This window comes from Mytilus trossulus, chromosome 13 (genome assembly GCF_036588685.1).
Source record: "Mytilus trossulus isolate FHL-02 chromosome 13, PNRI_Mtr1.1.1.hap1, whole genome shotgun sequence".
NCBI lineage: Eukaryota > Metazoa > Mollusca > Bivalvia > Mytilida > Mytilidae > Mytilus > Mytilus trossulus.
Genome location: NC_086385.1, coordinates 22,897,961 through 22,914,143, shown reverse-complemented (window position 1 = coordinate 22,914,143; position 16,183 = coordinate 22,897,961). Strand labels below are relative to the sequence as shown.

General features: G+C 32.1%; 1 protein-coding gene across 7 annotated transcripts in view; it reads left to right on the top strand.

The window, feature by feature from the left end:
• The window catches only part of LOC134695104 (frizzled-5-like), a 62,816-nt gene extending 50,416 nt beyond the window's left edge, over positions 1 to 12,400 (top strand). For 6 of the 7 annotated variants that reach the window (XM_063556292.1, XM_063556289.1, XM_063556291.1 and 3 more), the window contains one exon: positions 8,796 to 12,400. In XM_063556292.1, the coding sequence (XP_063412362.1) occupies positions 9,464 to 11,263 (1,800 nt within the window). In that variant the 5' untranslated portion in view covers positions 8,796 to 9,463 and the 3' untranslated portion in view covers positions 11,264 to 12,400. Of the gene's footprint in view, positions 1 to 5,540; positions 5,643 to 8,795 lie in introns of those variants that run through there. The other variant, XM_063556296.1, reaches the window with a different exon arrangement.
• Positions 12,401 to 16,183: the final 3,783 nt, after the last annotated feature.

The window sequence follows — 16,183 nt, the reverse complement described above, 5'->3', positions numbered from 1 at the left end:
TCTAGTTTAAAAAATGTGTGGCGTGACATGGTCAACCAACCAAGATGGCCGCCACCGCTAAAAATAGAACATAGGGGTAAAATGCAGTTTTTGGCTTATAACTCAAAAACCATAGCATTTTGAGCAAATCTGACACGGGATAAAAATGTTTATCAGGTCAAGAACTATCTGCCCTGAAATTTTCAGATGAATCGGTCAATCGGTTGTTGGGTTGCTGCCCCTGAATTGGTAATTTTTGAAGAAATTTTGCTGTTTTTGGTTATTATCTTGAATATTATTATAGTAAGAGATAAACTGTAAACAGCAATAATGTTCAGCAAAGTAGGATCTACAAATAAGTCAACATGACCAAAATGGTCAGTTGACCCGTTTAGGAGTTATTGCCCTTTATAGTCAATTTTTAACCATTTTTCGTTAATTAAAGTAATCTTTTACAAAAAATTTCTCCTCTGAAACTACTTGGCCAAATTAATCCAAACTTAGGCACAATCATCTTTGGGGTATCTAGTTTAAAAAATGTATGGCGTGACCTGGTCAACCAACCAAGATGGCCGCCACGGCTAAAAATAGAACAAAGGGGTAAAATGCAGTTTTTGGCTTATAACTCAAAAACCAAAGCATTTTGAGGAAATCTGACATGGGATAAAAATGTTTATCAGGTCAAGATCTATCTGCCCTAAAATTTTCAGATGAATCGGTCAATCGGTTGTTGGGTTGCTGCCCCTGAATTGGTAATTTTGAGGAAATTTTGCTGTTTTTGGTTATTATCTTGAATATTATTATAGATGGAGATAAACTGTAAACAGCAATAATGTTCAGCAAAGTAAGATCTACAAATAAGTCAACATGACCAAAATGGTCAGTTGACCCGTTTAGGAGTTATTGCCCTTTATAGTCAATTTTTAACCATTTTTCGTAAATTAAAGTAATCTTTTACAAAAATCTTCTCCTCTGAAACTACTTGGCCAAATTAATCCAAACTTGGCCACAATCATCTTTGGGGTATCTAGTTTAAAAAATGTGTGGCGTGACATGGTCAACCAACCAAGATGGCCGCCACCGCTAAAAATAGAACATAGGGGTAAAATGCAGTTTTTGGCTTATAACTCAAAAACCATAGCATTTTGAGGAAATCTGACACGGGATAAAAATGTTTATCAGGTCAAGAACTATCTGCCCTGAAATTTTCAGATGAATCGGTCAATCGGTTGTTGGGTTGCTGCCCCTGAATTGGTAATTTTGAGGAAATTTTGCTGTTTTTGGTTATTATCTTGAATATTATTATAGATAGAGATAAATTGTAAACAGCATTAATGTTCAGCAAAGTAAGATCTACAAATAAGTCAACATGACCAAAATGGTCAGTTGACCCCTTTAGGAGTTATTGCCCTTTATAGTCAATCTTTAACCATTTTTCATAAATCTAAGTAATCTTTTACAAAATCTTCACTGAAACTACTAGGCCACAATCATCTTTGGGGTATCTAGTTTGAAAAATGTGTCCGATGACCTGGCCATTCAACCAAGATGGCCGCCACGGCTAAAAATAGAACATAGGGGTAAAATGCAGTTTTTTGCTTATAACTATGAAACCAAAGCATCTAGAGCAAATCTGACAAGAAGTTAAATTGTTAATCAAGTCAATATCTATCTGCCCTGAATTTTTCAGATGAATTGGACAACTGGTTGTTGGGTTGCTGCCCTCCAATTGGTAATTTTTAAAGAAATTGTGCCGTTTTTGGTTATCTTGAATACTATTATAGATAGCGATAAACTGTAAACAGCAATAATGTTCAGCAAAGTAAGATCTACAAATAAGTCAACATGACCTAAATGGTCAATTGACCCCTTAAGGAGTTATTGCCCTTTATAGTCAATTTTTAACAATTTTCATTAATTTGGTAAATTTATGTAAATTTTTACCAAATATAGTCCTCTGTTACTAATGGGCAAAGTTCATGATAGATATAATTGTAAGAAGCAAAATCGTTCAGTAAAGTAAGAACTTCAAACACATCACCATCACCAAAATACAATTTTGTCATGAATCCATTTGTGTCCTTTGCACATAGACCAAGGTGAGCGACACAGGCTCTTTAGAGCCTCTAGTTTTTTTTTGTATTTAAGTGAAATTCTCAAAACCAACAAACTTATCAGGAAGTAGAATACGGTGAAATAATAAAAAAAAAACATGAACTTCACTTGTAAACATGCATTCCCTTCAGTTTGACACAATAATTTAACATAGACTTCATTGTTCAACAATTGTATCCCCGCTTCAAATGAAGTTTATATACTGGTTTACGAGAATGCGTCCGTGTTATATCGTCCGTCCGTCTGGTACGTAAAATGTTGTTTGCTGATCTTTAAATTTGAGGGAACCAGACAACCGAACAAGTTAAACTGTATGATGCATTTACAGATAGATACATGCATCGCTCATCAACTTCCATATGCAATCTTAACAATGATGGACATTTGTGTTTTTTTCATCGCATTTTTCAACTGTTAACAGTATATACCTATAAAGCGGGAATAAAGGTCAACTGGTTTATCTAGCAAACTTACTAGCAATAGGAAATGGTTTTGAATATTGTCAAAATGGTTTTGATTAACGTCTTCTATTCTAAATTTACATTCGAAATACCGTATTTCTATGAATCTTCATATCTGTCATATATCGTCTGCGCTTGCGCATACGTTCCATAGTAAATTGATGCCATAAAAATTATTGACGTTATTCAATCGAAATGAACGTTACAAACGTTGTTGCATCAGAATGGATATTTGTATCTCACTGACGTTATTCCCACATCCTTCGAGTTGCCGCAGTTATTTCCAAAAACATTCTTTCGCGTTGAAAATTTCGGATAGAACTTTTTCGACCATTTCCTTTAAGGATGTACTTAGGTGATCTAAGGTAAAATTGAATGAATCAAGAATTCAAAATTGTTACTTTCAGCTGGAAGAGTGTTAGTTTAGGATCAAAATAAGCTAAAAATATTGATAGGTCACGGAGCTACTTTTCAAGATATATGATCAATGAAATATTGCGGGAAAAGGCTGACTCGGACCTTATATTTTGCATCGTATTATTTGGGTCTCAAATTTAAAAGAAAATCAAGAATATGCTTAAATATTGTCAAATGACCTTTTATGAGCTTTATTTACCTTATATCATACGGAAAAACACCAAGGAGTCTGAACATTTAATACTTATTCCAAAACTTCACCTAAGTTCATCCTTAAGCGAATGTGTCACCGTTTGGTTTCTAGATCTTGAGTGAGTAAACTTAATAATATGTCTGGTTATCTACAATTTTCTATAGTATTGAACGTAAAATACGTTTACAGCAAAGGTGAAAAATGTCAATCTTGAAATGTGGTAAAACCAGGAAGTCTCTATATTAGTATAGAAAGTTCCTGGGTAAAACAAATAATGATTCGGGAAGTGAATGGGATACCATTTATTTTCAATTAACGCAAAAATTGCAACTAAGATTTCATACTTTGTAGGTATAATATGGAAAAATAAACTTCAACAAACTTTTCAAATGTCCATAGCCAAATTGAATCTGACGTTTGTTTTATTTTGATAATTCTATATCTCCGCAATATGCGCTCAGTTTTTTGTAATTAATAAGTTTTGGATGTTTTACGGCATCCCGGAAGACATTTCTGTTGTTCCATCTGTCGAAGTACCAAGTCAAAACAAAGAAACATGTTAAAATTCGCACGACACGTGCTGTTACGTCATGAAGTATACAAATTACCAAAATTAAGGATCGGTAAGCATTTTAATTTAACTAATTACAATATATAACGTGGATTATATTATATTAAAAACAACAAGTTTAGCAGGATAGGTTTGAGAGGTTCCTTATCTATAAAATATACGTATCTAACGGATTATAAGGGGAGATAATCTTATTAGTACATATGGATAATGGACGGATAACAAAAAGTGCCACTTTTTGATAATGATCTTTGAAATCTTTCCATTATTCTTTTCAAGTCTTATCAAGGATAATCTTACATAAATTAATTTACAAACGAGGGGATTAGCGACTGTAATTGACATCTATTGTAATAGTTCCACTTAAGATAAAATGATAATTATATTAAATATAATAATCCTATTGTATTTCATACATTTTGCGATTATAACAGTTTCGATTTGCTGTTCATGCCTATTTTATCACTCAGTACGCAAATCCAATGGAAGTATTCTATTGACAATAAAATACTTCCATGGTTAATAACAATATGTTGGTTAAGAACAATATGTTGATTCTGATAAACCTTTTAAACTTATAAAAAATTCACTCAAAAAAACTTTTAAATGTATAGTGAAGGAAAAGTATAATAACATCACTCTTCAAAAACTTTCAAATATTGATAACAGTTCAAAACTTTATCTTTATAGTAAACTTAAAAATGAAATTAAATTTGAGGACTACCTGCACAATCTAAACAATTTTAATAGTCGTCAGCTTTTAACAAAATTACGTGTAAGTGATCATAATTTGGAAATTGAATTAGGACGTTATAAAAAAATTCAAAGAGAACACAGACTGTGCAAAGTTTGTAAAATTTTAGATGATGAGGAACACTTTTTCCTTCATTGCCAAATTAACAGTAATGTAAGACATTCCCTTATAAATGCAATTAAAACCCATTATCCTAATTTTAACCAGCTTGACTCAAACTCTAAACTTAAAACTATTCTAGATCCCAATAAAGATATTTTGTCTAGTGTTGTAGACTATATAAAGCAATCTATGGAATTGCGAAAATAAGGTCCACATTGGTCAATTATTATATACATCTATATATAGATATATGTTGTTAATATCAACTTCACTTTTTAAAAACATTTATCATGTATAGTTATGTTTCTTGTCACTTGTGTATACATTGTACTATGTTTGCATTTTAACCCGTCAGGGTTTCATGTTTTTTGCAATAAAGTTAATTAAATCAAAACGGTCAGAATAATGAAAATTTGTTTTGTGTATAGTGTACGTAGTGTGAAATGCAAAAAAATGTATATGGATCCAACATAGTTCTGAAACCAAACTAGGCTGCTAAATAAGGAAGTATATTATTCTGAATCTCCACACTGATCCGAAAAAATCGCTATACAACTGTTAATAGTTTATAGAAAATGTTGTGTTCTCTAGCTTTTACTACCCGTGTACTAGAATTGTGTCCCAATGTTTTAAAAAACGTTTCTTTTCCCTGTTTTCTTTGGGTCAGGGGGGGGGGGGCGGATTTCACAATCTTATCCAGTGTGGCACATGCTGAGTGTGTTGTCGGTGTAATCGGTTGGTTTAAAAGCATCAGTTGAAATATGTGTGAACAATTTTTTTTCTGTCTCCGATTCGTAACAAGACGTTTTTCACAGTTAGCAGTTCGAACTGTAAAATACACACCATGATTAACTCTTTAATTAGCTTCCCTATAGGGTATTGACAGAATTTGTGAAACACATGAATTTTAATTAACCGCTGTTTATCTAACCCCTGTAGTTATAAATTAATTATTGGCCTATTTTGCGTGTCAGAACATGTCATCATATGTTCTTTGGCAAGAACACCACTAATTCTTTTTAATATGAGTACCCATAAGTCAGTGCAAACGTAAGTAGCCACTATTTTCTTATACTTGTCATGACATATTGATAAACCTCAAATATCAGACTGAATAAAAGATAAAAGAGTCAAAATATTTACTTTTAAGAAGTTTTGTAACTTTAAATTGTATTCCGATGCGTTAAACGAAAGTCGTGTTTTAATTTTAGGAATTTGTTCGGACCTTTCATATATTTTGCAATTAGATCGGAACTTACTACGAAGATAATATATGCAATTTTTTACATTTAAATATTGCTTCAGCTCAACTGACGCGAATATTTCCCAAATGACAAACTTAACATTTGCACTTTCCGTAAAGCAGGGGTCCAGTTCTGGTACCGTATGCATCTCCGTGAAATAAGTGTGCTGTCCTATTTAATTGCATAGTCGGACTATTCATGATAGACCCCAGTTAGTAATAAGTTGATTCCAAACCGGCCCTATGAATATCTTACCTGGCTGCATTGTTTGTTATGCCACCGCCGTAATGCAGGGGGCATTAAGTTTTATCTTTCTCCGTCTGTAAGTCCGTCCGCTCGTTTGTACAACCGTTCGTCCGTACGTCCTCTAATTGTTTTCCGTATTTTAGTTTGCCGGAACCGAATACATTGTATTACGAAATTTATACACAATGTTTAAAGCCACAAAACACAGATCAAGTTTGTATTTGGTGGCGTCACTTTTATCGTTTTAGAGTTATGCAGAATTTTTTGTTTCCGTTCTCTATATAACTATAGTTTGCCTCAAACAAATGTAATGAATCTTATACAAAATAAATATTACCATAAAAACACAAAACCAAGATTGAATTTTGTTGGCGTCACTTTTACTTCTCTTGAGTTATGTCCCTTTACAAATCGAAAATAATGCCGATTTTTTTTTTCGGTTCCCTAGCTTAGAGGTTGCATCAACCGAATGTTGTAAAACTTAACCACAATAATTATTACCACAGAACGCAGACCAAGTACGATTTAGGGTAGCGACACTTTTACCGTTATTGAGTTATGCCCTTTGTAACGTTATATATGTTATATTAAAATTTTGTCTTTGGCAATTCATAATTTTTCTATACAAAAAAAAATTATGAATTGCCAAAGACAAAATTTTAATATAACATATATATGCAGAGAAGGCATCATATTTGTCCAATAGACACATTCCCCATTTATTTGTTTATCTTGTCCCTTTTGTCACCATTGTATTTTTTCTCATACATAGTGTTTTTCGATTGTAAATACGGCTAACGGAGACAGAACCAATGACAGCTAGTAAGATCTTGTCATCAAATTGCAGAGTCATGTCCATATACAAGAAACACGAATCATACAAACTATTGGACAGGTTATTCAACCAGTGTTTATCACGATTAATGTAAAAGCTATGTCATTACTGCAAAAAAGAATTAGTATTTTGCCTGTCATAAGTTTTTTGGTTGTTTTTGGGGTGTCAGTTTCTGAAAAGGACAATGTGATCGATTTCTTAAGGGCAGGGCTGTGATACTTACCAGTGGTATTTACGGAGAACGGACATTAATCATTTACTGGTGTCAAAGTTACCAGTCTATGAACAGTCATATATAAGATGTACGTTCTTATGTAAGAAATAATTATAGGGGGTTCTATTTTACCGTATTATAAAAAAAATATGTGTTTTTATGGGAAGCGGATTGCTCCGTGCTGTGTAATTTTCTCAGTGTGAATTGGTCATTCTGTTCGGAATGTTTCAAATTTAATTAATAGATTTTTATCGCTGTAATTAGACTTTGTTGTTCACATTTTCCTGTCATAATGAACGCATAGAAATGTCGCTAAATTCTTGCCCACTTGAAAATCTGAGATTTTGGTCAAACAATAAAATGGATTTCCACACAGTTGAATTTAATAAAGCTATCCTGCAGCGTGCCGTCTAGAGAACACTAATTGTTTTGTTCAAATTTTGTCCAATTAGAGTAAAAAATAAAACCCTTCTGTCCACGAGAAAAAAAATCAGCGGTCACGTACAGATAGTAGCTATGGGAAATCTGATCATTAGTTTCGAATCTTTAACCTTTCACCACGACATAAAATCACACGCATATTCATATTTACACTTGTCTAATAAATTTATTTTTATTGTTTTTATTTCAAATCATTAATATGGTTATAATTCGTTGCACAGATGGGTCTTAATTTTATTTATTAGTATCAGAGACATCATAATAAAATTGAATTATTATGATGTCTCTGTTAGGAGAGAGAAAAATTGGAATTGAAAATAAGACAGAATGAAATAATATTTATACGATACAAGCAGGGGTTAAGCGCTAGCGATATAGAACAAAAGCGTAATAAAACCCAAGTTTTGATTTATTTTAACTTGAACGAAAATTGCGAATCAATTATACAAATTTATTTAGATACATGTGTAAAATTGTCCTCATTTGTCTGTTATATCTATAATATAATGGAATCATTTCATTTGACTTTTATACAAGTGAGAGGTTTAGCTAGCTATAAAAGGTTTTTTTCCGTTTCTTATGTAGATAATCTGTTCGTTGTATTTGAGCTTTTGATTTTGCTATTTTATCAAAAAAAAATAATAAATGACTTTCCGTTTTTCTGGGGGCTCAGTATTTTTGTGATTTTAATTTTTCAGTACACACAGAGCATGTTTTGCACAAGTGTTGGTATCCTATAAAAAATAAAATAATGTCCAATTATTTACTTTTTTTTTTCAATTTCTGTATGTGCCAGAGTGGTTTCGTTGTTCGTAATTATGATTCAGTAAAGATCAGTAAACCAAAATAGAACAAGTAAATAATTATTCTTGTTTGGCATATTTGAAACAAATATATTTTTGATATGTTGGACGTTAAAGTATGTTTAAAACGATTTCAGAATTAAAATACAAAAACGGTAGAATATTTGTGTTATGAAGAAAAGAATTAGTGAGATGATTTTGTTAAAAATGTTTATTTCAGTTTATAATTTGAATATGCAATGTTTGTAAATTATGAAACAGGCCGGCAAATAATAAGTATGTAAGTTTGTAGTGATCTACTATTTAAACCTTTTTAAGCTTTTATTACAATTTTACAAGTTTATAACTACTATCAACTTTGCCTCATTAAAGAAACTGTTTTATTTTATTATATTATTAACTTGTTATTTATTTTCACAGGTAATATGATCTACGACTTTATTATTGACAAAGATTGACGAAAAAATAACCAAAGGGCTTTTGATAGAAATCTTTCGTTTATTCATAATCCAGTGGGCGGAGTTAGTATTGAATGACACTTGTTCAACACGGTTATTCGATTGGACCATTTTGTTGTGATTGACATCTATCGTGTCAACTTATGTTGAAAATAATCCATATTTCTACCGACTATAAACCAAAGATTAAGCGATAAAGTCATCAAATCTTGATTGCGATATGACATGCTTGGAAGGACTTGTTTAGAACAAATTGAAGTTTTGACATAAGCTATTAAGGTGGTATTTAAAAAACAGAACCAAACCTCGCCTTGGGATTTAAAATTGAAATAACCGAACAACAATATATACAGAATTTAAACACTTTATGTTTTCGATTTAAATGCATCTTAGTGTACCGAGCTGTTTGGACTTAATTCTTATGGAACATTTTAATATATAAGAGGATTTTGTTACCGCGTTTCAAATAAACTGAAAAGAATTAGAACTCAACTCAACGGAGAACTTTTACCACGAATTAAAAAGTGTATGTATGGATTTTCATAACAATTTTCGGTGTTTTAATATTTGTTATTTTCGTAAATGAATATTAATATTCAAATGTCAGCGGTAAACTGATTGACTCGTGTAATGAACATGGAGAAAAACAGCGTCCTGAGGCCACCAAGTATTTTTTGTGTATTTTCATGTGTAATATTTATATTTTGGATTAATTTTGTGACAGCTAGTGGAATAGACGATGAACGAAAATGTCAAGAAATAACTATTCCAATGTGCAAAGGAATCGGATACAATTTAACTCACTTTCCGAATCAGTTCAACCACGAAACACAAGAAGAAGCCGGACTAGAGGTCCACCAGTTTTGGCCCCTGGTGGAGATACAATGTTCACCCGATTTAAAGCTGTTTCTGTGTAGCATGTATGCCCCTCTATGCATCGTAAACTACAAGAAGCCGTTACCAGCATGCCGGTCTGTATGTGAGCGGGCAAAGGCAGGATGTGCACCACTCATGGCTCAGTACGGATTCGCCTGGCCTGAAAGAATGAACTGCGATAAACTTCCAGTCTATGGTGATAAAGATCAACTGTGTATGGACGTAAACCAGACCGATCGTTCAACTCCTCTTCCTCCGCGAACACAGCAACCATATCGTCCAGGGGGCCAAGGAGGAAAACGCCCGGGCTCTAATGTCAATCCTGGAATAAAGCCTAATCCGAACAAAAATACACCAACATCTGATCAAGAATTTCAAAATTTTGGAATAGATCATCTAAATATTCCTAAAATCAATAACCAATGTAAAAAGAAATGTGGATGCAGCATGGTTCAATTAGACGATTCAAGTGAACTGTATGGTAAAGTTAAAACCGGAGGGTTTCCGAACTGTGCTATGAACTGTACGAGTCCGTACTTAACACCAGATGAAGTTACATTCACTACATTCTGGATTGGCTTGTGGTCCGTTTTATGCTGTGTATCAACTGCCATGACGATTCTTACGTTTTGTGTTGATATGCAGCGTTTCAAATATCCCGAACGACCGATTATATTCCTCAGCGCTTGTTATTTTATGGTCAGCATCGGCTATATAATACGCATGGCAGTTGGACATTCTGCGGTTGCCTGTGACGGCAAAATGATTCGATACGAAACGACTGGACCAGCTCTGTGTACTGTTGTGTTTCTACTGCTATATTTCTTTGGAATGGCGGCACAAATATGGTGGGTTATTCTTTCGTTAACTTGGTTCTTGTCAGCAGGATTAAAATGGGGACAAGAAGCTATAGCTAGCTACTCTCAATACTTTCATCTTGCCGCCTGGCTCATTCCATCGATAAAGTCGATTGTCGTCCTTGCAATGTCGTCTGTTGACGGCGATCCCGTCGCCGGAATTTGCTACGTCGGAAACCAGAGCGTTGACAATTTGAGGGCATTTGTTCTAGCCCCTCTTTTCGTTTATCTTATTTTAGGTACTTCATTCCTTTTAGCGGGATTTGTTTCCTTGTTTCGAATTAGGAGTGTAATTAAAAGACAAGGACAGGGTAAAATAGACAAATTAGAACGCCTCATGATCAGGATTGGCGTGTTTACTGTGTTATACACTGTTCCAGCTACAATTGTAATTGCTTGCTATTTTTACGAACAACATTTGAAAGACAAATGGGAGAAATCATTAAACTGCTCTTGTCAATTCGGTGAATACTCCCCAGACTATTCAGTATTCATGTTAAAATACTTTATGTGCTTAGTGGTCGGAATCACTTCCGGTTTCTGGATATGGACTGGAAAGACAGTGGATTCGTGGAAGAAATTCTTTGGAAAATACTTTTGTTGTAAAAAAGCAGACGATAGTTTTCATTCTAGACATACGAAACTGTCAAACCAGTCGTATCCCGGAGTTAAACCGCATCCATTAAGTCAGGTTTAATTTCATTTTGTATATTTTATTGTATATTATAATAGTTCTGAGATAAATAATCTTCATGACCTTAAGTTCCATCAGATCAAAGACTCCAATGTTTCGGATGATTCTTCTTTCAATTAAGATTTCAAGTTGAAACAAAATTTAGGAGAGTTCATGAGACTTTTGATATTAGGCTGATTCTGTAGATCATGTATTATTATTTACATTGTACATATATGTGAATTTACGTTGCTATTTATTTTAAAACAAATTTCAGCAGAAAGCTAATTTGATTTTTTTACATATTACAAACTACTTTTTATATGAAAGTTTGTGTTTTTCTAATTTCCCCTTTGTTTATGTTTAAATGAAAAATAACTAATATTGAATTCAATGTTATCCTTTTGTAAATTAATTACAAAACGGATGTTTGCACGTCGTGTTTGCAAAAAGATTTTAAGAGGTCAAATAGACCACTATTGGACTTTGGTTTGTTAATTAAATACTGGTACACAAACGCTGACTTTCATTATAAACAGTGACCAAAGAATTTTTAAACATTTCATTCTGTCGAAAAATATGAAATTTATCGTGCTCTTATTGATTTTTGTTTTAATTATTGTTCGTAATTAATTCGTATATAATACTCAAAACTTGAAGGTAAATTTACAAATACTCCTTTTTCACTGATAAAATACTTAGTGAAATTAATTTCACTACCATTTTGTGCAGAAAATTAGAAAACACAATTGATTATTACATGGATGTTTCTGTTAGGGAAAAAAATGTCTTAATATGATTTTGCTACTATGTAAAATAATTTTAAATAGATATTCGGTTCTTCATCTATTTTAATGAATAAAACTGATAAAGGTGTATTCCATAAATTAACAACAGCTACTGTAGTGTTTGCTACTGCACAACCAATCACATTAGCCCATGTTATTTACTTCTTCGGTGCTTTTCATTTAGCATTTAGAAATATACATCATACATTTATAAGTATTGTAATTATATAACATGTGATATATTGCATGTTGTTTTGAAGTTGTTATATTTCATAAATTCATATTTTTCAAGATCATAATTATTTTTGGTATTGTGTAAGTTATTAGAAAAAGGCTTACAGAAATTTATTAGACATTTGTATAAATATCTTGTTTCATTTATTAATTATTATTATTTGATTGGGGTGCATATCAGAAATTTAGACGGCAAAATTTCGTTTATTTGGTTTTATGTTTTAAAATTTTTGTGGTAAGATGTGTTATGTCATCAAATATTGCAATACAATTTTTTTTAAAAGAAAGAAAACGATTTATGAACTCAGACAAACTTTGACCCCATCTGCACTCAGTGCATATGTGTCAGTGATGTATTTTAAAAATTCTATCTCCTTTTTTAATTGATAGTTCTAATTGTGATCGAAAATATCAGAAAATTACACAAAAAATCTTTTGTCCTCTTCAAAATGAATTAAACTTTAAATATTTACATAGCCAAATAGAGGAGTTTTTTTAGCTGAAAAGATATATTTAATCAATTCACCGTGGCATGGCGAGGCTAGTATTAAAATTGGATAAATTCACACAAAATTAATTATTATGGAAGCAGAGAAACTGACATTTTTTGTTGAGAGTTATCGATGGGCGATTTGTGTTACGAAATAGATTGTATAGAAGAGTATTGGAAAGTTTTTTGCACTGAAATGATTTCGATTTTTATTCAGAAAGGCATTGACTACAATGGAACTATAGATCAATGTGATGGGGGAAAATCAATGTGTATGTTAGAAAAATGTTTTTGTTACATGTTTATCAAAACTGCATATAATTATATATAGGCATGTAACCTATTTTAAAATTCTGTTAAATTTATAAAAATAACCTTCATCTTTTTATACTGCAATTGTCAAAAGCTATTTCAATTTTAACCATGGAACAAGTATCACTCTATAGTATATCCAATTTTGATCTATAAATACGAAACTGTCATTAATGTGCCTGAAATATTTGTCACTGAAAGCTCGGAAGTAAATCTAATATCAATATATCATACTTGAAAAGAAGAGCAGTACCTTTTTTTTATCCTGAATCATAAGCTTTTTTTTATAATGATAAATAGTAAATTAGAATATTTTTATCAACGAATTTCTGTAATTTTATAGAGTAAAAATGGAAAATCCCTATTCAGGAAATTAAAACCAATTTGATCTTTTTTTTTTGTCATAAGTTGTGTAATTTATACGTTTCACACATATCAGATATAGGTTTTCCAAACAACGATTGCAAAATAATGTGATATAATATAGAAAGGTCTATTTTTTTGTGGAATTGTGTATGATAATGAATCATTGTTAATTTTTTAAACAAAAACCAAAGATTTTATAAAGAGAAAAATGTCTTTTTATCACTATTTCTTGTTTAATTACTTTAATGGAAAAAGAAAGTTTATATTAAATACGTTTATTCCCAAAAGTACATGTTGCAAGGAGCTTCTTATAAGAGAGGGACTCATTTATATAATTTTTCACAACTTTTACCTTTTTTTAAAGATATGTTCACATTTGTCTAGTAGCTATTAGGTTTTCATAAAGTGGGATACTATGTATTTTTTATTACATGCATGTAAAAGATGACATGTTTTATTATATTTTCCATAGAATCAGAAGGAACTGTTTATATACTTTTTTGCTGTTAAGCAGTTGTACTTAATTTCATGTACATACAGACTTTACCCATAGTAGAACAAGAATAGTTGAACTGGGTTTTATTTTGTGGTGACTTTTGTATATAGTGGTATCACACGTAAAGAAAGTGATGTATTATCTGTTATTTTCGTTGACAATCAAAGATTTTTGTTTGTTGTCTAATGGTGCTATAAGAAAAATATTGCATGTACATTTCGTATGCCATAATTGTTTATGAAATATGATCTTTTGTCTGGACTCATTTAACCCTGCAAGCTATCCTCGTTGAACTGTATTGTTTAAAATAGTATTGACCTTTACTTGTTCCTTTTTTGTTTCTTTATACACATGTGATTTTCGTACTAAACTTTTGAATTACTATTATTTTTGATAATCAAGATAAACCAAAATGTTTTGAAGTAAAATCTGATTAACTTAATACCAATCATGTGGCTTCTTTTGTGAGAAACTGTAGCCAGCTGACAAAATGGAGATTGACCATTAGATAGGTTTTTTTTCTTTGGGGGGTATTTTTTAAGGGGGGATGCCAGGTTTCTATAGAGCCCTTATACACCATTTCTAGATCCGGGCCTACTTTTCCCAATCGGGCATGAATAAAAATAAATAAATGTCTTTATCTTCAACGTTATCGTAAGAAGTTTTAGAGAACCTATAAGAGGATTGTTATTATTTCTTTGTTTTAATACAGCTTAAGATTAAAATCGTGTTACTTTTAGTACATGTAGTTATTAAAATTTGTCTTAGTGGGGATAACCTTATTTATATTGCATGTACTAACAGGAAAGCATTAACTGTCTGATATTTTTTCCTTTCAAGTGACCGCGGACAGTGAACAGCTTTCAAGAAGTACACAACCTTCTCTAGTCGGGATTTCTCTCAAAATTGTATTTTCTCTGTCCGTTACTTCGTTTTTTGCAAGATTGTAATATATTAACAAAGTACAAACCGTATGAAAAAAATATCAGTTTATAAAGTTCTTTTTGGTCAAACCTCTCCGTTATTTATTAGATTTAAGAACGATAATTGAAACTAGACTGTGGCTCACAACTCAATAGCACTAAGACTCTTCTCCATTGGCAATTAATTCTGGGTAATTTTTCAGACAAAAGATCATATGATATTATTATGTACAATCATTTGTTTTGTATATATATTATTGTTTTGTCGTGTATACACTATAGTTTTCTCATGTATACACAATAGATTTTGTGCATGTTTTGTTTTGTGTACAAAAGACAGAATCTATCATTTGCTTTTTCTCCCGAGACGGGTCTGTAAATGTTTATTATTTATGTATACTGACGGCAAAGTCAGAATTATGAGAAAAATACAAAAATCAAACCATTATTTATTAGTTTTTGTTTTATAGAAATGGAAAAAGTATATTTGATTACATGTAAGTGTAGAAGAGGGTCGAAAGATACCAGAAGGACATTCAAATTCATAGATCGAAAATAAACCGGCTAAAAAAAAAAAAGACATACACATAAATAATAGTACACAAGACACAACATAGGAAATCAAAGACTAAGCAACGCGAACCCCACCAAAAACTGGGAGTGATCTGAGGTGCTCCGGTGTAGGTAGTGTTTCAATGAGACAGCAATAAAACAGTACACCAATACAATAAAACAACAAAAAAGGTGTAAATAGCGAACAATCATAATTCAACGTAGAACAGCATTCAACAATGAGCGAAACCCTCAAACGTATAACAAGCTTTAAAAAAGTACCTTCTTCACAAAATGTGAAACGATCAAAAACATGAAAACCAACGGTCTTCGACGATTTTTTTGGGGACAGTGATGAAGAAACAAACTGTTGTGTTTTGTGTTCTATTATTTGTCTGTTTGTCTATGGCGTTGTCGGTTTATATATGAGTTTGACAGTCCCTTTGGTATCTTTCTTTGTTAAAAAAAAGTCGGAGAGAGCACGACTCGTCAGATCTTGACAAGTTTTGGTTTTATTAAACCGTGTTCAAAATATGTTTATTAAAACCAACGTACACATGGCCAAGGCATAATCAAAGACAACCACCGAGGAGCCGAGGTCACAGTAACTTGTAACAAGGTTAAACATGTCTGATTGGTGTAAAGCCATAATTCCTCTTAAGCTCTCCTTGCTGAAGGCCATTTGAACTGTTTCGATCACGCGGTATTCGTCTTTCTGTTTAACATCCCATATTTTGATCTTTTTGAGAACCACATAACTGAATTTCTACCTATTATGGCAGA